Genomic DNA, 24,501 nt, shown 5'->3' on the forward strand with positions numbered 1-24,501 from the left:
ATTACAATAAATGTAATATCTAGAATAGTTACGCTTTTAACTATAAAACAGATAAAGGTGCAATTTCTTGAGCGGGTTATTAAAATGCAGCTCAACAAATGCATAGCTTAAATGAAGACTGTCGTCAAAAAATAACGACCTCACACTTCGGTTGTGCATGCATCTTTTTACAACCTGTGGTTATACGTTTCAAGGTTGTTTGCCTTATGCGTCAAATTAGATTCTGACTTTGTTCGAATTTTAAATGGCTTCATAAACATTTACGGTTTTAAAGATATTTTGGATCATCTAACACCATCCAATCACTTCTCAACAATATAAAACATAACACACAAGTAAAAGTACAATCACGGGTATTTATTATATAAATTGACGAATAAACAACAGTATAAAAGTATTACAAACAACTGCCGTTGCAAGCCTTGTGAACTGAAGCCATATGATAATTTTATATTAACACAAGATTTATAGCAGATAGTGATTCCTTTTGTGTATATAAATCAATATTTTGTGTTCCTGATTTCTGTTGTTTATACATTTTAGTAATCTCATTATTTCAGTGATCGAATTAAAGTGACTGATTAATTTTTATACACCTGAAATGATGTGTTCAATGTAGCAGCAATACACTTTGCATTTTGCACATTTCCTTATTAGCTGTTTAGGATGCTGTATTGTTACAGTGTTGATTGTGTCGATGTTGATCCTCAAAACATGCGGTCCAAGCGTGTCATTTGCTTGCTGATACAATCGCACATACCTCACAATAAGGAAGTGGTAGTTTTTGTGTGTTATCACTAAATCCAATCAAATAAAAATCAATGAATGAACTCATGCAGGTCTCATTCTTCATATACTGGAGATTATGCCTAATAAATTTGAATGAACTTATCACAAATTTTTTTTTTCAGACATATGAAACATTGTTTAATACGTTATATAAAGACATAACATAACATAAAAAGTGGTCAGAAGTGTCAAGTTGAAGTTTTACAGTTGACAGGTTTAGGTAAGTTATTTTTTTTGACCAAGCAACTTGGTGCAACTTCCTTAAATATACATAGCCATGTCAGCAATGTATTGTGTTAGAGAGTAAGCACACAGGAAATCTCTCTTTCTCTCTGTCTCTGCAGAACATGTCTTGTGGCTTTTTGTGGTATCTTTAAAAAGAAATTCAAAGGTTAAGGAGAAGTTACTTCTCTGACGCAGTTTGCAAAGCTATGCTCCTTAAACATATTTTTACTCTATTTGTTAAGTTTTACTAAGCAGATTTTAAGAGAAGGTGTTTAAACAACTGAAAATAAATGCACATATTATGCAAAATCATGCTTAATGTGTGATTGGCAGTTTGTGAACACAACAACCCTACAATGAAAAAAATACACCCCCTTCTTTTTTATGCTCTGGGGTTTGAGGTTATAGCACACTGGCAGAAGTTTTGATATGCTCTTACATTTGGTCTTTATTAAGTTGCTTAAAACATATTAATATCCCATAATAACACTGTATTTAGAACAAACTGTGCTACAATAATATGTGAGTAACATGTATGTACATGTTTGTATTTTTAAGTAAATTATGTTTAGGCATGGTTAGTAAAAAATACTTAAAATGTTGCTGAAATGAGGTAAAGCAACACATACTAAATAATTTGGGAGCTTGTAGAGTTGAGAATTTGCTACAAAAACATGCAAAAACTGAAACCATATATTGTCTATGCATTCCAATTTAGGATCTGGATCCTTCTAAGGCAGCGGCCTTTGAAGGCAAGACTCGGTATTTAAAAGTAAAATGCAACATTCACAATATTGCAGCAATTATAATAATTCACATCACTAATAAAACTAAATATACACGTTTATTTATTTACAGTTCTGAATGTTTATTTCACCAAAACCCAGACGTCCCACAACGCACATGGCACCGGGAGTTAGTGAGGTGCAGCCTGCAACGGGAGCCAGGGATGTGCCGGCAGAGCATGAAGCCACAAAATAATTCAGAAGGCTGGAATTGCTTCCCAATTGTATCTCCTTTTACACTGCTGTTGATTTGTCATCCACACTGGTTGTCTGTGAATAAACAGATCCTGTAGCCTGTGTAAGGTATCTCTTCATGAACTGTAATCTGCTGATGGGTGTTTTGTTCAGGAGTCTAAAAAGGTGTTTCCTAAATTTCTCTCCTACAAACACATAGAGAATGGGATTTAAGCCGCTGTGTGAGTAAGCCAGAGCTTCTGTGATCTGAAGACTAAGAGTGATTGCTTTGCTTTTTCCACAGGTTGGCTCTATGAGCTTATTTAGCTCCAATGCTTTCACAAAAGCTGCAATATTATATGGAGCCCAACAGCAGAAGAAGGCAACCATCACTACAATGACAAGTCTCATGGCCTGTTTCCTGTGAGAGCGAACTGTTAGGAGTCTGTGAAGAATCATTGAGTAACAAAATCCAATTACACACAGTGGAATAATTAATCCTAAAACATTCATTTTAATAATACCAACAGTGTTTGCATAATGGTGAGAGTTGTTATCATCTGTTGGATAAGACTGACAGTATGTTTTATTATTGTGTTTACTGATTTTAAGGTAAATAAGCTCAGGAAACGATGCTGCAACAGCAATGATCCAGATGACCACACTGGCTAAGATCCCATATGTCTTTGTTCTGGCTTTCAATGCAAACACAGCATGAACCACAGCTAAATATCTGTCAACACTCATCAGTACAATGAAGAAAATCCCACTGTAGAATCCAATATGATAGACGCCTAAAACTATGGTGCACATGTGGCCTTCAAAGATCCACTGATCTCTGGCATAGTGAGCAAGGAACGGGAGAGAGGCGACCAGCAGAAGATCAGCTAAAGCCAGGTTCAGGAGACAGATGTCTGTCATGCTTCTCAGGGTGATACCCATTAAGATCACCCATAACACCAGCAGGTTACCCAGCAGACCCATCACGAAGAACAGAGAGTATAACACAGGCAGGATGTTGGAAGCACGAACTCCATAATCACAGGGAAACATAGACTCATCAACACCATTGTAGTAGCCACTATAGTCGTATAAGGGAGAGGTGGTTGGCTCATCATTTTCTGGTTCATTCAAACTTAAGCAGAAAGGGAAAATATAATTTAAGCAAAGTTGGTAACACTTTACAATAAGGGTGCACTAAAAATCATGAATTCATGCTTAAAGGTGGAAAAGAGGATGTTTGTTTAATACATTTTTGCAATATTACCTGAAACTGTCTTTACTAAATGATAAAAGACTATTTATTAGGCGCACTGAAAGTAATAAAATTAATATATGTCATCTGTGCATAAGGTAGGGCCTTATAAACATCAGCCAATCGTTGATGCAATCATCGCAATCGTCATTGGCCCTCTGGCTTGTCAATCACTGCCATTACGTTTCTTGCGAGAGACGTGCGCGCTCCAGTAACGTTACACGAGTGACGCATGCGCATAGCGCATGAAACTCCGTCTTAAGTTTCGGTTTGTTTTCATTTTCGCTCCTGCTTTACTCCTCGAATCTGCACCATGGAAGAGAAGAAACCCGAAGGAGGACGCAAAAGAAAGAGTTTTTAAGTCGCTGAGAAAAGGGAAAATTGTCAGAAGAATGTTATCTAACCAGAGTCGTTATTAGAGAAACAATTCAACACGGGAGAGCCATGAAGGAACAGCGAGGTGTCAGACGCGCCGGTCGCAAAAATTCTCTTTGACAGGTAACAGTGATTATTCTTTCTTTGTGGAATAATTATTGTTGTACTGTTATTCAGGTATATCGACGTTGTTCTTGTACTGTAGTTGTAAGTGACCAGTCTGCTACACGCTAGTTGAAATGGGAGTAGCGTCGACTGATCTAACTTTACGTCTTATGTGTTTATTATCATATCTTTTCACATAATGAATCCACTGACGCGACACCGCATATGCCAGTGGTAAACAAACACTTGTGTTCAAATACTCGTGCACGAGTTATGGAAGGCGTTTCCTAGATATGAGCTGTGAAGGAGGGAGGCTGTTCTTGTGCATGCGCTTATTTAAAAAACTCAGTAACGGTCTTTGGATCCTCAGTCGGCGGAAACATCCTCTTTTGCGCCTTTAACTAATGCACAGATAATATTGAATTAATGTATTACTAATGATTATCTAAGCTATTCATTAGCTATTCATTAATGGTTGCCTCATTAGCAACTAATGAAGAATCTGTCTGATTAATACATTTGTTCATATATGAATTGTTATTAATTAAATATGTAATTGTGGATTAATTCCATCTTCACTTCTTTTATGAACTAATAGTGTTAATTAATTTGTTAATTACCACAATGATCTAAAGCCTTATAATACAGGTAAACTAATATGCATGAATACATTATTAATTACAGCATTAGTAGTGTGTTAATACTATTACTAAATAATGAGTTAATAATAATGTGCCTCAACAAGTAAAGTCACAACATAATGATATATTTGCAAACCATTAGCTAATGATTAATTAATAATTAATGACCGTCACTGTCATGACTTTGGTCTTTTCGATTGTTCTGTTTCGGTTGCTTTGTTCTGTGTGTGTGTTTTGTGTTTTGACAGCTCTCACATGCGCGTCTGCCACCGGAGTGATCTCATCAGCACTGATTTCATGCACCTGCGACATCACCTGTTTCTTATTTGTCTCCCCATTCGTTTGGTATTTAAGCTCTCTGTGTTTAGTTGCTCCTTGCGAGTTCGTCATTGTTATGTTATTCAGTCTTGTCATGTCGTGTTCGCCGCCTGTGTTGGATTTATATTATTTTTGACCCTTTTTGTATTTTTTGTCATTTTTGCTCTGCCTGCTCTGTCTGCTTTCTGTCATTCACCTCTCATTAGGACATCAGCACCTCCGCTCCTCTCCGCTTCAGTGGATTATTAGATCTCTCTCTGCCCTGCCGGTCGTTTACCCTGCTGTCTCTCGTGTGTGGCCGTGGCTGTGTTACACAGTGTGAGCTTCTCTACGCCGCTCTGCTGTATCCACCGGACTACATGCTGTGCGCTGTCCAGAGTACTGGTATTTCCTGCTGTTCAGTAGTACTGTGACGGATCGTTTGGTGTCCAGCCTTCAGGCGGCAGTATAGCTGGGTTGTCAACTCTCATCTCCCCGATTCGAATCGGTGGTTCCCCTTCATCGAGCTGGGCACGCGATCTCCAGTGCATGTCTGTGACTTCTATCATCGACTCCTCTCAGCGGCGGAGAGCTTTGGACTGATCATTGGACTATTGTGACCGGCAGAGCAGTGGATTGAGTCCCCGAGTGTTCTCCAGTGTTTTTGCTCCCTGGCTTGCCCAGTGGTTTTCTCTGTCCATTATTTTGTCTTTATTAAAATTTAAGTTATCTGCAATTGGATCCTTGCTTCAGTGAGTTTTTTATCCAGTCTTGACAGTCACTAGAGTTTAAATAAATACAGAGCACCGTTTACCTCGTACAAATCTTATTAACATAAAATTAGAACACAATACATTAACAGATGAAACTCAAATGTTAAAATTCGGCCTTCTTAACATTAGATCGCTTACCAATAAAGAACCAATTATCAATGAAATAATTACTGACCAAAACTTAGATGCACTCTGTCTAACAGAGACCTGGCTTAAAGCAGACGATTACATCAGTTTAAACGAATCCACCCCACAAGACTATTATTATAAACACGTTCCTCGTCTAAAAGGGAGAGGGGGTGGTGTAGCTACAATATACAACAAAATATTCAAAGTAAACAATAAATCCGAATTAAAATTTAATTCGTTTGAAATAATACTGTTAAATATGGAAAAAAACGATCGTAACAACAAACAGCTTTCGTTTATCTTAGCTACCATATATAGGCCTCCGGGCCACCACACAGATTTTCTTAAAGAAATAGCCGACTTCCTATCTGAACTCACAGTCACTGTAGATAAAGCTCTTATCGTTGGTGATTTTAATATTCATGTGGATAACCCAAAAGATGCATTAGGACATGCGTTTATGGATGTTCTTAATTCTCTCGGTATTAAACAAAATGTATCAGGGCCAACGCATACTCGTAAGCACACATTAGACTTAATTCTGTCGCTTGGACTCAATATAGAGCGATGCCATTTCAGACCATTGCCTTGTGTCTTACACGATACTTCTAGATAGGACCCCTCAGTCTACAACATGCTACAGATTAGCCAGAACAATAATTTCCACCACTAAAGATAGCTTTATTAGCACTCTTCCAGACCTGTCTCAAATGAAACATGTAGCAGATAACGGTGAAGATCTGGATATTATAATAGAAAACCTGAACAACGTTTGCACTAGCACATTGGATGCCGTTGCTCCCATTCGAAAAAAGACAATCAAAGAAAAAACGCCAGCTCCATGGTATGATCATCATACTGCAGCCCTTAAAAAAGTAGCCAGAAAAATGGAAAGAAACTACCGAAGCACAAAGTTAGAGGTATGGCGTTCAGCATGGAAAGAGAGTGTTCAACACTACAGACAGGCTATTAAAACTGCCAGATCTACCTATCTCAGTACGCTTATTAAAGAAAATCATAACAACCCTCGTTTCCTATTTAGCACAGTTGCGAAACTGACTAGAAACAAAGAACAAACAGAAACAAATAGTAAACTCCAACACAATAGTAATGACTTCATGGACTTCTTTACTAACAAAATTATGTTTATTAGGGAAAACATTGAAACTATGCAAGCGGCCACCACTATACCCAATAGTACATTTACCTCTAGATTACCATACGAACATCTTGAGTCATTTAAACCTACTACAATAGAAGAGCTCTCTAAATTAGTAATGTCATCCAAATCATCGTCCTGTATACTAGACCCCATTCCCAAAAAATTACTAAAAGAGGTATTTCATGTAGTGTCAGACACAGTACTAAATATCTTTAACTCATCTCTAGAATTAGGATACGTTCCATCAGCTTTCAAACTAGCATTTATTAGACCGCTCATTAAAAAACCAAACCTTGACCAGGGAGATCTTAATAACTTTAGACCTATCTCAAACCTACCTTTTCTCTCTAAAATATTAGAAAAAGTAGTGCCAAGCCAGCTACGCACATTCATAGCGAATAATAATACATATGAAAAGTTCCAATCAGGATTCAGGCACCACCATAGCACAGAGACAGCGCTGCTTAGAGTTACAAATTACCTCCTATTAACATCCGATCGTGGTGAAATCTCAATCCTTATATTACTAGACCTTAGTGCAGCCTTTGACACAATAGATCACAGAATCTTACTCAGTAGACTAGAAAACTATGTTGGCATTAGTGGTCAGGCGTTAGCCTGGTTTAGATCGTATCTAACCAATCGCTATTACTTTGTTTATGTAAATGAGGAAGAGTCATATTACTCCCCGGTTAAATTCGGCGTACCACAGGGATCAGTTTTAGGCCCTATACTATTCTCGTTATATATGTTACCTCTAGGAGACATTATCAGGAAACATAACATAAGTTTTCACTGCTATGCAGATGATACCCAGCTTTACATCTCGTCACATCCTAGCAAAACCCACCAGTTTGCTAAGCTAACAGACTGCATTAGTGATATTAGGGACTGGATGGCACATAACTTTCTTATGCTAAACTCCAGTAAGACTGAGATACTTATTATTGAACCAAATCGCTACAAACATAGTATGTCAGATTACAAGTTATCCATAGATGGCTGCACGGTGGTGCCATCTTCCACGGTTAAGAATTTAGGCGTAATGTTCGACAGCAATCTATCTTTCGATAGTCATATCTCCAACGTCTGCTGCACAGCATTCTTCCATCTTAGAAATATCTCAAAAATACGGCATATGCTATCTGCATCAGATGCAGAAAAGCTTATCCATGCTTTTATGACCTCTAGAATAGACTATTGTAACTCGTTACTCGGGGGATGCCATGCAAATCAGGTAAACAAGCTACAGCTGGTTCAAAACGCCGCCGCAAGAGTGCTTACTCGATCTAAAAAGTATGACCACATTAGTCCAATTCTGGCATCTTTACATTGGCTACCAGTTAAATATCGCATACAATTTAAAATATTACTAACTACCTACAAAGCCTTAAATAGCCTAGCGCCCTCGTATATTAAAGAACTACTATCAGAATACAATCCACCACGTAAACTGCGCTCACAAAATTCGGGTCTCTTAATTATCCCTAGAATATCAAAAGTGTCTAAAGGTGGTAGATCCTTTTCCTACTTAGCCCCTAAGCTCTGGAATGATTTACCAAATAATGTTCGAGTATCAGACACAGTCGATCAATTTAAATCTAAACTTAAGACATTCTTCTTTAACAAAACATTCACATAAAATATGTCCAGTAAATGTACTTTTCCCGCAGTAGTTATTTTGTCTAGAACAAAGCACTCACACACCTCATATGGGTAATACACTATTGCCGCAATAGTGACCTGACTTAAACAACCATAATGAGCTGACTTAAACAACCATAATGTATGACACTTGCATTACATGCGAACGGCCCCTACGCTAATAGAACTCTGTTTTTGTCTCCCTGTCTCGCCCTCGGCCCCGAGGACAATGACACAAACAGACCCAGTTCCTGTTGCTGTGAAGGTCATCGCACCACTGATCTACTGGCTGTCCTTCAACGTGATGCCTAGCCGATGCTCGACCAACGACCACCGGCTGAACCAGTTTAATTCGCTTACCCGCTTCCTATCCCTACCGTATCTATCTATATATATATAATCCTTCTAGGATTTTTCCCACCGGGTTTTTTTCCTAGGGGTTTTTTAGTCCCAGGGAGAGTCAGCCAACTTTGGCTTAGCTTAGCACTTTACTGTATATGTAACACTTTTAATACGCTTGCTTGTACGGTTTAACCTTAGCCGCTATGTTCTACTGCTTATATTATCTATTGATTTTCTGTACTCCTTTACATCTACTCATGTAAAGCTGCTTTGCAACAATTAACATTTGTGAAAAGCGCTATATAAATAAAATTGAATTGAATTTAATTGAATTGAATCTAATGTTTAATGGCGGGTTGCGAAACAACTTTATAGGTGCATACTGCCACCTACTGTATCGGGAGCCCCGTATAGTTTATAAGCGCCCTCATGCCGTGCACCCAGTACAGTAGGGGGCGGTATGCACCTATGAAGTTGTTTCGCAACCCGCCATTAAACATTAGATGAATAAGACGATGAACTGAATGCACGTGTTGCTCTGGATAGTGGTAAAAAATTATATAAATACTGTTTTGTTTTTCACACAAACCGATCGTTTCGTGTCTTAGGACATCGATGTGTCGTCCCGAGCCGCAGGATTTCATTTGGATTTGTCTGTGCATGTTTTTTGTCTATCAGAGTTTGTTACCATTCACTTGTACGACTGACAGACTTCATTTTATATTATTTTTTATGTTTTAATGTTGTGTTTAAATGTAGTGTGTTATGGAAATGTGTTTTTAGCAATGTTTTTGGAAACGGTGTTTAATAAATAGCTTTTATAAACTCTAGTGATGGTCATTAATTATTAATTAATCATTAGCTAATGGTTTGCAAATATATCATTATGTTGTGACTTTACTTGTTGAGGCACATCTTTATTAACTCATTATTCAACCCAGTATCACGAAATTGCGTGACTATTTCACGCATGGACCAGCGTGACAATGTCACGCTTTGCCACGTTTGAGCGTGAGCATGTCACGCTTTCTGTTTGTGTCATTGTCACGTATTGGTTACTCAACTTTTTTGTCCTAATTTCTTACCATTGTCGCTTCGGTTTAGGGTTAGATTTACATAAAATGACATCCTTACCTAAACAAACTCTAACCCCAACGTCAGGTGACAATTGGTTAAAGTTTAGAAAATATAAAAGAATAAGTATTGTATCTTTTTATTTTATAAACCAATACTTAAAGTGACAAATACTTAAAGTGACATATAACACAAGCACCAAATCTAACCCTAAACCGAAGCGACAATGGTAAGAAAATAGGACAAAAAAGTTGAGTAACAAATACGTGACAGTGACACAAACAGAAAAGCGTGACATGCTCACGCTCAAACGCGGCAAAGCGCGACACCGCCACGCTGGACCATGCGCGAAATAGCCACGCAACTTCGCGATACAGGGTTGCATTATTTAGTAATAGTATTAATTACAACACTACCAATGCTGCAATTAACAATGTATTAATGCATATCAGTTTACGTGTATTATCTGGAAGTTGAAATATAAGGATTTGGCTCATTGTGGCAATTAACAAATTAACCAACACTCCTAGTCCACGAAAGAAGTGATGATGGAATTAATCCACACTTACATATTTAATTAATAACAGTTCATATATGAACTAATATATTAATCAGACAGAATCTTCATTAGTTGCTAATGAGGCAATCATTAATGAATAGCTAATGAATAGCTTAGATAATCATTAGTAATACATTAATTCAGTATTATTTGTGCATTAGTTAAGCATGAATTCATGATTATTAGTGCACCCTTATTGTAAAGTGTTACCGCAAAGTTTATAGAGCACAGCTCCACTGTCAGTAGTGACTAAAACATCTTCATCTTAACTAATCATTGCATTATAGGAACATGTGCTGTAATATGGCCTCACCTGGAAGATGTAAAAGTATCTGGGTATGGGATACTGTTAGATACCATACTTGTCCATGAAGACTGTGCAGAGGTGCTTTTAATGACAAAGAGGGAAGGAAGTGTGTTACTATTTGTCTTTAATAAACATGTTTAGAGTTGAGTATTAGAATTATTTTTTGTAAAAGCAAAAGCAAAACCTCAGGATTGACAAATTCACCCAAAAGTTATGTGAAGGATTCAGAGCATGCCAAGATGCAGAAAAGCTCTTACATCAAACATTATCTTTTAATCTTTTTAAAAACATGAAAAAAATATACAATGTTCTTTTAAACTGAATATAACCCGGTGACTTATTTTTCGAGAGCGCACTATGCAAAGCTTACCGTATTTTTCGGTCTATAAGCCACGTTTTTTTCATAACTTGGCTGGTGCTGCGTCTTATAGTCAGGTGCGCCTTGTAAGTCGGTATGAATTCATTTTGACATTTATGAGGCAAGAGACAATATTACCTTCTATGGGCGCGAGGGTCCGCTATATGATGCTTCTGTATTTATGTAATTCAATGGATTCTGTAATGTGGAATGACGAGTATGCGAACTTCACACTAGTTGGCTTGTTCGATTAATTTAGCCTATTTAACCTTCCAGGTAAGTTCTGTATGCTATGGTTTATCGTTTAAATAATAATATAATATTACTATTAGTGATAATATTACTTTAACTTACAGACATCTATTCAGCCTGCTGTTCTTTCTGCTATTGTTTAGTTGAATAACTTGCCTTTCCAGATTAAATGTCTGTTCTTCGGCTTGGATTTTGTGAAATAATTTTCTAAATAAACACAATGTATAGTCTACTGTGACTTATATATTTTATTACGTCTTAATGACGCATTTTTGAATACTCCGGTGCGTTTCAAAATACATGCCTGCTGCAGACTAAAATTTTTATTTAAAAATAAATAAAGTTGAGACTAAAGGGTTTATGATAAAAGAGATGCTCACGTTTGCCAGATTCTCGCTTAATCTCATGTGTAATCAGAGTTTACTGTTAAATTAGTGTCTTGCGAGTATTTTGTGACCGCGAGTGCCTTTCAACGCGTGTGCAACAGGCATGTATTTTGACAAGTGGCATTTTGAATTCACACCCATAGGAAGAAAAATCACCAGCCACCACTGATTTGACCATTTATCACAAACCTATAAATAGTAAATTCAGAAAAACTACAAATAACTATCAACTCTTAGTCTCTTAATCTCTTTCAGTGCTGTATGTTAATTTATGTTTCAGTGTTTTGTGGTTCTGCAAGTACGGAAAGCAGTTTTTGCATCTGATTTCCTGAATGTTTTTTTCAGTTGTGGCTTTAATGCTCCGCTGTACCCACTGCAATAGGGTTGGAGATAAGCTCAACAACAATAACAAAAAAATAAATAATGCTGTGTTCAGCTCATGGTTGAGTGAAAAAATAGACATTATTAACTATATTAACATTATTAACTCTATTAACTGTAGTTAATTTTAACCCAACAGTTGGGTTTGTCCATATTTACTATCATAGGTTGAAAAACCCCATCATTTGTTGTGGTCTTACCTCAGCTGTAAAGCAGTAGAATGCATTCTCTGATAGTTGAATCAGATTTCTTCTATTCCCCAGAAATATAAAACATATGTTGGTTAAATATACAATATATACAATGTTGGGAAAAGAAATACCATATAGCATATTGAATATCAGATTATTTAGCATGTTGTATAAGTTCCAAGTTAATTTTAGCACATGCATTTAGATAGGGTGACCATACAAGTCATTCTTTCCAGACGCGTCCTGGCCAGGATTTCGGTGTGTATTTGTCGACCGCATACGTCATAGAGGATTATTATTATTATTATTACAGAAAAGCAACTGTTACATTTTAAGAATGAAAAAGGTAAGAATTTTAAGGTAAGAATGAAACTACGATTGTATGTCTTATGTTTTTAATTGAATGGCGTATGCGGTCAACAAATACGACTTCCGGAAGATACACCGAAATCCTGGCCAGGACGCGTCTAGGAAGAATGGCACGTATGGTCACCCTAATTTAGAACACAAGACATTTAGTAAACAAAATAAGAGCAGTAAAAAATCTCCCTGTTTGGAAGTGGGTTAGCAGCTGCCAATAATCATAATTCATAAGCTGCTTGTCAGTATGAATGATAAAAACCAATCCTCTATGACATGCACCTCTTACACCCCAGGGGTACAACTGAGGGGTCGATCACACCAAAAGCGTTTATGGCAGTTGCAGACGCCTTTATTGAACGATATTCTATGGGCAGGGAGCGTTTGCGCGCTGTTTATGCGTGCCGAGCGCCTTCCAGTTTTTGCCGCCAGCCGCAGCAAGCACTTTTGAAGGAGCGCTGAAAAAGAGCAAGCGCCCTCTTTTTAAAGTTTTTGCTAATATGACAGTTAACAGCAAAAGAGCACTCACGCTTCAATATTTGATTGACAAGACAGCTGACTCGGTGGTTGCTTAGCAATATAAAAGGCTGCATCGCTCTGCTCTTTTTTTAGTTTTTAAATGAAGGTTTTTATTATTAAGGGAAAACAAAATCTATATAAAAAACAACATGGCCATGTGTGAAAAACTGCTTGCCCCCTAAACCTAATACCTGGTTTGGCCACCCTTAGCAGCAACAACTGCAATCAAGCATTTGCAATAACTTGCAATGAGTCTGTAACAGCGCTGTGGAGGAATTTTGGCCCACTCAACTTTGCAGAATTGTTTTAATTCAGCCACATTGGAGGGTTTTAGAGCATGAACCGCCTTTTTAAGGTCATGTCACAGGATTGAGGTTAGGACTTTGATTCGGTCTTCATTTTATTTTTCTTCAGCCATTCAGAGGTAGACTTGCTGGTGTGTTTTGATGTCCTTTTCCGAAATGCTGTGTTATTTTTACGAAAGACGTAATGGTACACACACCTTCCAAAATGTTTTGCATTTGCAATTGCATTTACCAAAGTAATGGTCGGGACCTCTTAAAGATAACTAAACACCTGAGTCTTTGTAACACCGACTACCCTACCCTGGGAATGTCACTCAGGGAAATAAGTATTGATAAAGGCACACAGGTTCATTCCCACAAAGATCCAGAAGAGATGGGAAAGCAAAAATAACAATACATTATTAATAAAGAGAATAAAATAACAGTTCCATGTCTTATAATTCAGCAGCTTCATATTAAAACAAGCTGGAATGGGCACCAAACATTAGAGGTACATATCAGATGGCAGAGAGAAATTACCCCCCCACCCAAGTTTCACTTTACTACACTCTTCAAATATAAACTTTTTGGGCTCACTTCACCACACGTGTTCCAGGTAACAAAAGATTACACATCAAACCCCTTATTATTTACTGAGTATTTGGGGAGGTTAGCACCCCTCCTTGACCGATCTAACAGTTAAATGAAGTATCACAGCTCCACAAAATAGCAAACCAATAAACACACTGAATCGTCACAAACCAATATTAAATCAAATAAACAAAAAATAAAGAAATAAATGACATCATAATTTGTACAGAATAAACTAAACAAAATAACATAACATTACTCATTCCTCAACCAGACTCTAATCCATTAACCACATGCACACACCTACCCATGCAAACTATACAGGCTCTCTAATACACACACACCCATACATGAAAATATTAAACACCATGTTTTTCTCACATACGCACACACACACACACACCAACATAAGCTCATTCACACAACCGTAAATATTCCATACAACCCCACAAACCTCCTCCGGTTGAAACAGTGCATGGGTGGCGAATGACCGCACAGATTAATACTCTGTCCCACAGTTATTTCCAGGAGCAGGCCACTTAATGCGGACTTGTCTTACATCACAAATGAAGAGTTGAGCCACACGTTGCGGAGGTGCGCAACACCAGGCAAATATTTAAACAAGAAATCAAACGAATGAAAACCCAAAAAGAAAATTCCAAAATTCACAGGCGGAGATTCGGGCAGATAATTAACTCTCTTTGGGCAGGTAGTAGCACGAATGAAAATATGTGCAATATTTGTATGTCTAAATTACCATTACACCCACAACATATGACATTTGACTCATCACGTCACCACCACTGCGACCTTTGTTGATGCTTCTCGTAGCCTAGTTGGAGCGAGCGTGGCATAAAGTTTTTGACAGCCGGAAACTGGGAACGTCTTCTCTTAGAACAGTGTTTCCCAACCCTGGTCCTCGGGCACCCCCTCCCAGAAAGTTTTAGATGTCTCCTTATTTAAAACACCTGATTTGACTCATCAGCCTCCTTCCAAAATGGTAAACATGTGTCCCTAACAAGCTGATGAGTTAAATCAGGTGTGTTAAATAAGGAGACATCTAAAACTTTCTGGGAGGGGGTGCCCGAGGACCAGGGTTGGGAAACACTGTCTTAGAAAGCATTTTGAGAGTTGTACAAGCACAGCAGGGGGTGTGTAGGTTGTATTTTTTCTTGTTCTTTTTTCATTAATTGGTCTATTTGTGTATAGTTATCAAGTTCCATAGCTTTTTTGGGTGCTGATGGTAGGCTACTTGAACGGTGCAAATCAAAGCACACTTTAGCCTGTTTCATTAGCCCATTCTGTTGTTGGGAGAGGTACGAGATAAAAAAATAATGCATGTGTGATTTATGCAGGTACAGGTCAGGTAGCGGGCCAAATATTAATGGGTCTGGGCGGGTGCGGATTTAATTTGGATATCATGGGTGACGGGTCGGATCTGGTTCTGAACTTTGCGGGTACGGGCGGGAGTGGGGCTCCAAAAATGGACCCGTGCAGGACTCTGGCATACCCACCTGATTATTAGCGAGTCGGCACTGCTGACACATCAAACAATAGTTCAAGCAACAACTCACGGACAGAGATGAAACATTAACAGGTTATGGGCCCAGGCGCGCCAATGCTACTGGAGGAAGATGGCAGAGGCTAGTCTTCGACGGAGACGAAAATAACTACGAGTTATGGGAAATAAAATTTCTTGGTCATCTGAGAATACTGGGTTTAAAAGAAACAATACTGTCTACCGGAGAAGTAAACGGGGAAAAGAACGAAGAATGCTCCGCTGAACTTAATGCATATAGTTGCTCAGAACAACTTCTTTGTTCATCAGATGGACGTAAAAATGGCGTACTTACATGCTCCAATAGAGGAAGACATATACTTAGAACAACCAGAGGATTTTGAAGAGACATCTGACACAGGAGACAAGTTAGTATGCAAGTTGAAGAAATCTCTGTATGGTCTAAAACAGTCTGGAAGAAACTGGTACAAACTTTTAAATGATCATTTGGAACAAAACAACTTTGAGAGAAATCAGTCTGATTACTGTGTGTATAGAAGCAGATTGAAAATGAGACAATCCCACTAAACACAGGACGTCGGATAGACGTGCAGATCATGTCTATATTGGGTCCGTCGGTCCATGACCAATTCTGGACATCTTTACGACGTCCAAACTAGGTCCACTACTTGGACGTCATATTTACGGGCAACATTTGACGTTTGAACTTGGTAATTTTTTGGACGTCATTTGGACGTCATATTTACGGCAACATTTGACGTTTGAACTGGGTAATTTTTTGGACGTCATTTAGACACCATTTTTACGGCCAACATTTGACGTTTAAACTTGGTAATTCTTTGGACGTCATTTGGACATCTATGACAGGCCTATGTCTATATTACATGATTAGGCCTATAAAAATGTGTTTATTTACCAATATCAGCATTATTGTACCAACATGATTAATACTTACGAATAGTCTATATTATTTATACAGTGCTGTTTTTTCTGCTTTCTTGAATTATATACAAATTCATCTAAATGTACACTTAAAAATCTGTAATTAAATGTGTAGTTCGTTATATTAAAAGTATATGACCATACTAACAATTTAATATGAAAATATTCTCAGATATTCTCATAACGTTGACTTATTTATAACGCCTTATTTATAAAGCTAAGATGTGGCCGTGTGGCTGAGTGGAAAGCGAGACTTGCTTGTAACCCAGAGATCGGTAGTTCGAATCCCACGGCCGGCAGGAAATGACTGAAGTGTTATGGTGTTGCAATGAATGGGTGTAGTGCAGACAATCCTTTATTTTCGCTTTTTTCATGTCTGTTTTCCTTACACTGAGGTCCTACGGATGTTAACCTTTAGAAGTGCAGAAGACGTTGAAAAAAAGACGTCGCCTGGCGTTACAAAACAACCCCTTTTATGGAACGGATTCGGACGTCCAAAAATGACATGAAAAAGATGTAATTCCGACGTCACTTTGCGCAGTGGGATCATAGTGATCATATGGGTAGATGATCTAATAATTGCAGCAAGCAGTGAGGATCAGCTCAACAGTTTTAAAGAAATGATGAAGTCCCAATTTAACATGAAGGATCTGGGGAAAATATCTTGTTTTTTGGGAATTCAGTTCGAACAAAAAGAGGGAGAGATTAAAATGAGTCCGAAAAGGTACATTCTCAAAATGCTTGAAAGGGTTGGAATGTCAAACTGTAAACCAAAAGCTACCCCAAGTGAATTAAAAGTGGAGTGTAACAGGAATGAGGAAGAAAACAACAACGAGATTGAGAACCCCAGAGAATACCGTGAACTTGTTGGAAGCTTGATTTATGCAATGACCTGTACCAGACCAGACATTAGCTGGATAGTCAGTAAACTGTCACAAACCCTTGCAAAGCCTAAAACACATGACTTAGTAGTTGCTAAACATGTCCTGAGATATCTAAAAGGTACGGCTGACTATGAGCTGTGTTTTAAGAAAACAGACAGGACTTTAAGTCTAAGAGCATTCAGTGATTCAGACTGGGTATCTTCTGTAGAAGATAGGCGTAGCATTTCAGGATACTGTTTCAGCCTGACAGAACAAGGCCCTGCTATTTCATGGAAGTCCAAGAAACAGGCGACCTGTGAAGCTGAATACGTTGGCCTAGCAAACACTACTCAGGAAAGCATGTACCTAACTCAACTGCTAAATGGCATGGAAAGTAGTGTTTACACTTGCACCACGATGTATGGTGATAATCAGGGGGCCATTGCAGTAGAAATCCAGTGAATAGATCTAGATCTGAGCACATTGATGTAAAATATTACTTTATTCGTGATGCTGTCAATGAGGGAAGAATAAATATTGTTTACTGTCCAACAGAAAACATGGTGGCAGACATTTTGACAAAATCTGTATCGAAAGTTAAAATTCTAAAGTTCAAAGGTTTTCTGTTTGGGAACTAAATATTGGTGATGATATTGTACATGGTTTAAGATGATGAGAACAAGTGGGGGTGTTGAGTTTTATGTTCTCATTAATTAAATAATTTTATATTATGTTGCTTATTATTATTATTATTATTTTGTAATATGACACTGACTGTTGAATGCAGAAAATGTGCAAGAGTTCATTGTGCGCATGTGTAAACAAACGGAACTTTTATTTTGAAACAAGTTTTGTGTACGAAAGTTATTGCACAAAAAAGAGTTTGCTGCTCCCTCGTTTACTGATGTAATGCCAGTGCGTTGAGATGAAAAACAACAAATAGATAAAATCTATGAAGATATCTGTGTTGTTTGGCGGATGGATGATAGCAACATATTGTGCGTAGGCATGGCGGACAGAGATGAAACATTAACACTGCACCTATAGTAGACCCCTTCACCGTTCACATCACAGTTGGTTCCCACTGCGCATGTCAGGGTCAGAAAAGTCATTGCAGCAGATTGAGTTGCGTGTTATTCGGTATCGTAAAAAATGCCTACTTACGTCGTGGGCTATGAAAATCGCACCAGGTCTTCCGTTAAGTTTTCGTGATTCATGCAGAATCTCAAAAACAAAAAAATACAACATCTGCGGCTGCAAGCAATTAACGTGCAGACTGAGACAATGCAAATATCAAAGAGGCTTGTGTTTGTAGTGCTCACTTCATTTGAGGTAAGTCATCATTTTTCAGCCCTGTTAGATTAAATTTTAAAGCCTCGATTGTATGAACAGTTTGACCCCATGCTGCGCGCGCACCCGATAGTCATTCAATGTTTACAAACCTTGAAGGGGTCTATAGTGCACATGTCTCTAATTAAAGCACTCATCATTCAGCCAGTCTCACCGTGTATGGCTGTTACACAGGACATTTTTGCCCAGTCTCTTTCTTATGGTGGGGTCACGAACACTGAACATAACCCATTTACTCTTAAAAAGCCGGGTTTTCAGAAAAAATACTAAGAATTGTCAACGTCTACCAAGAACGTTATATAAATATTAGGGCCGGGACTCGATTAAAAAAATTAATCTAATTAATTAGAGGCTTTGTAATTAATTAATCTAAATTAATCGCATTTTAATCACATATAAATATTTGACCTGAGAACATTAAGAAGTAATTTTTTTACACTCTTTGTATACACTCTTAGAAAGGATGGATATGTTAATTGTTTACACATCATTGTGCGGTAAGCTTTTAACACATTATGTGTAATTTTAACACATTATGTGTCATTTTGTGTTGATTTTGTGTTCAAGTATAACACATGTTGTGTTAAAAGTAACACAAAATGTGTTGTTTCAATAATAACACAGAGATTCCAGGATAACGCAGTTAGTGTGTTGTCCCAGAATCAACACTAATGTGTTGTTTTTAACACATTCGTTCTAAGAGTGTACCATGAATAATGACTGAATACATAAGCTTAAGCAACAAAATATTGTTTATTTTTGTTCAACCAAGTCGTTGTACCCGGAGTCGGGCTAATGTCCACGCTAGCTGCTGTATGTTTTGCATTGAGATGTGCTGCGGTGATATGTGAATTCCTTGTTGCATAGCTTACACACAACCATGCTCTTATCGACGCTTACCAGTGATGCGCGGGTCAAAACAACCAGAACCCGACCGAGGTTTTCATCTAACCCGCCCGCAACTCGGACCGTAAAGAAAATATATATATATTATACCCGACCCGCTTCCTGGCCCGCATTTCTTAAAGTAGTCATTTTTTTAATAATTGTAGGGTTCGGGATTCTCGGGTTTTGACTGTCTGTGTTCCGGTACCTATTTGCGCGGATCCCCCACCTCACGTATAAAAACAACAAAACATATACTATATAGCCTATATTAAAATATATAAAAATATGTTATGCACATTTTTAACTTCCACATTATAGTTTTCTTAAGTGGGATTCGGATGTGAAAAGCGCTGCATAATGTACGCGCCTTTAGTCTTACCATTGAAACTTAACTAAATTAAAAAATAAGAGGTGATATATAGCTTTAGCCTACATAAATGCTTATTGCTTTAATGTTGCGAGTTCCTCTTCAGATTTTCTTGCTGTTATGTTTATAATAGTTCATTGTTCAGAGTTCATATTGATGATCTTATAGTCCATTTAAAAATGTTCTTACAAACTGACTCTATTCGTCAGAAAAACACCATTTAACTTTTTTCCTTTACCTGCCGTCGTTGTTCTCTGTGCTTGTCCTCCGTCAAAGTAGCCTATTAAAATTAATATGAAGTTGATTTTTAAAAGTCTTAAGAACACCGCAAATCAAACGTGCTGCTACATTATGCTCTAAATGCGCGTGTAAATTTAATTTCTGGGCACTGCCAGGCAGATTTTTTGAAAAGTAAGTGATTTACTCACTGCATGTTTTGGCATTCGGAAGCATATGCATCAATGAGATGCACGGTGTTGCTTTTAATGTTCTTTTTAATTTATATTCACAAAACCTAACAACAAAACATTGTTTATAATTACGAGACAAATTATTTGAAACGAAATTCGTTTTAAAGTAGCAAACAAAACTTAAATTAAACTCGTAATAAGCTAATTAAATTGAAACAAAACAACATTACAACAATATTTAAACCCAACAATACTCAAACATTAACATATAACAGACATTACGATACATGTTAAAATAATCTGTAGTTTGTTGGTAGATGTTTATTGGGCAAAACCTCCGTTGCAAACCATTTTTACTTTGAAATTGATGCGTTGTCACGTTAAAATCAGCTGTTCGTTTAGGTTCCGTCTACTTTTATTTACACTGCAGCACAACCCCGGAGTTCTCGAACTAAAACAATGTCTGTAGCATTTACGAATGACTCTGTTAATAAGTGCGATTAAAATGCGTTAAAATGTTTAACGCGTTATTTTTTGTGTAATTAATTAATCTTAATTAACGCGTTAAAGTCCCGGCCCTAATAAATATCTAAGCCTCTGTTGCACTTAAGAAACATGAAATAAAAGTAACCGGCGGTAGATGTAATGTTTTGGCATGCAGCATCAGGCGCAAATCTGAGGCAAGTAAGGAATGTAGTTCTTTGGATGTTGTTGTGGGGTCTTTTGTGACCTCTTGGATGAGTCGTCGCTGCACTCTTGAGGTAATTTTGGTCGTCCAGCCAGTCCTGAGAAGGTTCATCACTGTTCCATGTTTTCGCCACGGCTTTCGGAAATGGCTTTATAACCTTGTCCAGACTGATAGATCTTAATTAGTTTCTTTCTCATTTGTTCCTGAATTTCTTTGGATCTTAACATGATGTGTACCTTTTTAGGACCTTCTGGTCTACTTCACTTTGTCAGGCAGGTCCTATTTAAGTGATTTCTTGATTGCGAACACGTGAGGCAGTGATCAGGCCTGGGTGTGGCTAAAGAACCTGAACTCAGGTGTGATAAACCACAGTTTAGTTATGATTTAACAGAAGGGGTAAACACTTTTTCACACAGGGCCATGTAGTATTGAATTTAGCTAAATTTACTTCAAAATAAAAACCTTAATTTAATTTGTTTCATGATCTGAAACATTAAAGTATGACAAACATGCAAAAACATAAAAAATCAGGAAGGGGGCCAACACTTTTTACACCACTGCCTGTTGTAGGGTCTTTAGCTCTGTAGGCTCTGTTGTAGGCCTGTTGTGGGAAACTAACAACAGGAACTAACATCTTCAAATGTAGGTGCATCCAAATACCCACACTTGTGGTTTTGCACACTCGAGAGTGCGTGTACGCGACAGAAAGTATATGCACAAAACTTTCCCATGTCTTAAAATTGGCAAAGTGCAGGGCCCTTAATATCCAATCTTTTCTGGATGTACCTCATGAGACTTTAGGCCAAACCTTGGGAGATGTCGCGTAAACTTGTAATTGTAGGTTAATAAATGAATATTACATATTTTGGTCATAGAACGGAAAGTGTTGCACATTTCATTGGTGCAAACATTATGTATCTTGTAAAACATCTGCAACTGCTTTTCCACATAATTAGAAACATTAATTTCGTCATTTATTTGGGGACTACTGAATAAACAAATTTTTTTTAAGTATCTAAAACAAAAAACAAATACATTTTGTTGCAAAATGATGCCATTACCTGGAATGACATTTTTACACTTGCTAAGTGTGTCCCATCGGGTGAATAATTCTGCATGCACACTTGGGATCTTCACACCCAATAGAACACCTGGGCCAAGTGGTCAAGTGCAAAGACCACAAGTGTGGGTATTTGGACGCCAACGTAACCCTCGTTTCTATTAAATAGATTTTTTCCACCCCTATGCGAACATCATGCACCAATTTGCTTATAGAAGTCATAGCACACCATCCTTAATAAAGCGGTCGATTTGAGCCCTCGTTCATCAGTCTAAGACAAACCACACAGGATGGGTTACACACCAAAGTTTTGTCTAGAATAAAAAGAAGCAGCAGCACAATAATAAGTTTGCAAGATAACAATTCCTTACATAAATGCAAGCACCACTAATTACTAGTACAGAAAACAGTAATATAATAACCTTTATATTTGCTTACAAATTAAATAATAAAATGTTATTTGATTTTAATTGTTTATTTTATTTTTAATAGCTTGTGTCTCATCTGTGCATATTTTACATTTTTAATTCAACACAGAAAACAAAACCCCTTTACATAAAAAGAAACAAAACTGTACCTGTTTGCCTGAGAAAATCATCTGAACATCTACGAATGTGCAAATAATATTGATGACTGTAACACAGACGATCTCTAACACAAATGAGGACTACAAATATGTACTAGTGGTATAAACCACCTGTGACATTCAGGTATATTTGGTGACAGTTTCCTACAGATTTTTGGCCAGCTTCTAACAGAAAATGTCTCCATATGATGTTTTCAACAAAAGTGTAAAACCATTCTTTCACAAAAGAGATCTCAGGTATCTGCTATAAAGATGCAGGTTAGCACTTAACAATACTGCACTTAACAATCATGCATGTCTGTGCCTATTATTCAGCTTTAAAATCAATAACTAAGTACAAGTGCAGAATACTCACACTATCTTCGTAAATGGAATTACCTGTGACCTTCGAGAAGGAAAGATGAGATGATATGAGATCAGACGAGGTAAAAGATCTAATATAAATAGTTATTTCCTATGTCAAGGCATTGGTTTTTGACACTTCCTGTGGTTATATTAGGGTAGGGGCGTCGCAAATTGTAGGACTAGTTTCAAAACAACGGCAAAAACTCAATAGCAATGACATGATTGGTTTCCACCATGTCTGATGCCATATGAACTTTATATTTCTTTAATTACTTTTATGAAGCAACAAGTATTAATATTACTTTATATCATATTAATATATACCAGTAAATATGAGTTAACTATTAAGAAACACTCCCAGCTTTGTTAGAACAGCTGAGCAAAGGTGTTAAGTTGTGGTTTACAACTTGCAACTGCCAGTGACTTTATAAAGAGACGGACATACACAACAGTTCTTTTAAGTATTTGTATTGTTCATCATGTTGTACATTTACACTTTCTGCATTAGTTATGCTTTTTAAAGGAGTGGCGAATCAAACAATCAATTTTAACTTGATAATTTGTTATATAAGAGGTCATCATACTTAAATAAACATCCTGCAAGTTTCAAAACCGAAAACGTACGTGCTACCGAAATATTACAGTTTTTGGCACCAAGCCAGGAAAATGGTCGATTCAGAAATGTGTAGAATTGAAAAACCTCCCCGAACCCAAATACAACGACCACTTTTGTGGCTTAGCCCACAGCTTCGCGTGACACGTGTAGGCCAGGGGCAAAGCAAACCATGCAGTATCTCAATAATGAGTAAACATGTCTTTAAAGATTGCCAAATGTAACCAAAATGACATTTAAATACATTTTTCCTGAGAGACTTTTATTTTGACACGGTGATCTGTTATGAGTAACCATGGAAACAGATGCTGCGTCCCAAACCGCCTACTTCCATACTATATAGTATGTAAAAAGCACTACTTCGCCTACTATATAGTATGGAAGTAGGCGGTTTGGGACATGAGAGAATGTTCGGTTGTGAAAGAACCGTCTGAGAAGAACGCAGGCACTGGATAACCTTAACTCAGAGGCTCGGAACATAACATTAGGAATGTGTGGTTAAAGTTTGTTTTTCAAGAAGTTCCAGCTTGCGTGGGGAGTGTTTGTTTACTTTGTGTACCGCGGATTCATTTGTAAAGAAGCCACAAGTCTTGGATTTGCAGAGAGACTGTGATTAAAAGCACCACTAATATTGCATCTGACAAAAATGACACAGCAGTACACAGTGAGTAAAACATTTTACTTTATTTATGTTTATTTATGTTACTTTATTTATTTATTTATTGTCTATTGTTGTATTAGAAGAGATCGCTTGATATGTCCTGTTGTAACATCCGTGTCTAAACACATATATTTGACTCTTTTAATTTACTAAAAACATTAAACGATTAATAAAGGTGCAACGCTTAACAATACGACTGTAATATAACGATAGAAATATACAAAGTTAGTGATAAGGAAGGACTTATCAGC

At 37.4% G+C, this 24,501-nt stretch overlaps 1 protein-coding gene across 1 annotated transcript; it reads right to left on the reverse strand.

The window, feature by feature from the left end:
- Positions 1-287: 287 nt before the first annotated feature.
- Positions 288-23,067, reverse strand: LOC129449176 (C-C chemokine receptor type 5-like). The gene is made up of 4 exons (XM_073871880.1): positions 22,987-23,067; positions 12,214-12,265; positions 10,643-10,717; positions 288-3,108 (listed from the first exon to the last, which is right to left on the reverse strand). Exons 2-4 carry the CDS (start codon positions 12,237-12,239, stop codon positions 2,034-2,036), a joined length of 1,176 nt encoding a protein of 391 aa, XP_073727981.1. The 5' UTR covers positions 12,240-12,265; positions 22,987-23,067; the 3' UTR covers positions 288-2,033.
- Positions 23,068-24,501: the final 1,434 nt, after the last annotated feature.

This window comes from Misgurnus anguillicaudatus, chromosome 10 (genome assembly GCF_027580225.2).
Source record: "Misgurnus anguillicaudatus chromosome 10, ASM2758022v2, whole genome shotgun sequence".
NCBI lineage: Eukaryota > Metazoa > Chordata > Actinopteri > Cypriniformes > Cobitidae > Misgurnus > Misgurnus anguillicaudatus.

Excerpts from the sequence above, each read along its gene's own strand:
- LOC129449176 (XM_073871880.1), bottom strand. The coding sequence starts at position 12,239 with ATGCATTCTACTGCTTTACAGCTGAG. Across the intron at positions 10,718-12,213 it reads TCTACTGCTTTACAGCTGAG|CACCTCTGCACAGTCTTCAT; the intron begins GTAAGACCACAA and ends TGTCATTAAAAG. Across the intron at positions 3,109-10,642 it reads GATACTTTTACATCTTCCAG|TTTGAATGAACCAGAAAATG; the intron begins GTGAGGCCATAT and ends TTTCTGCTTAAG.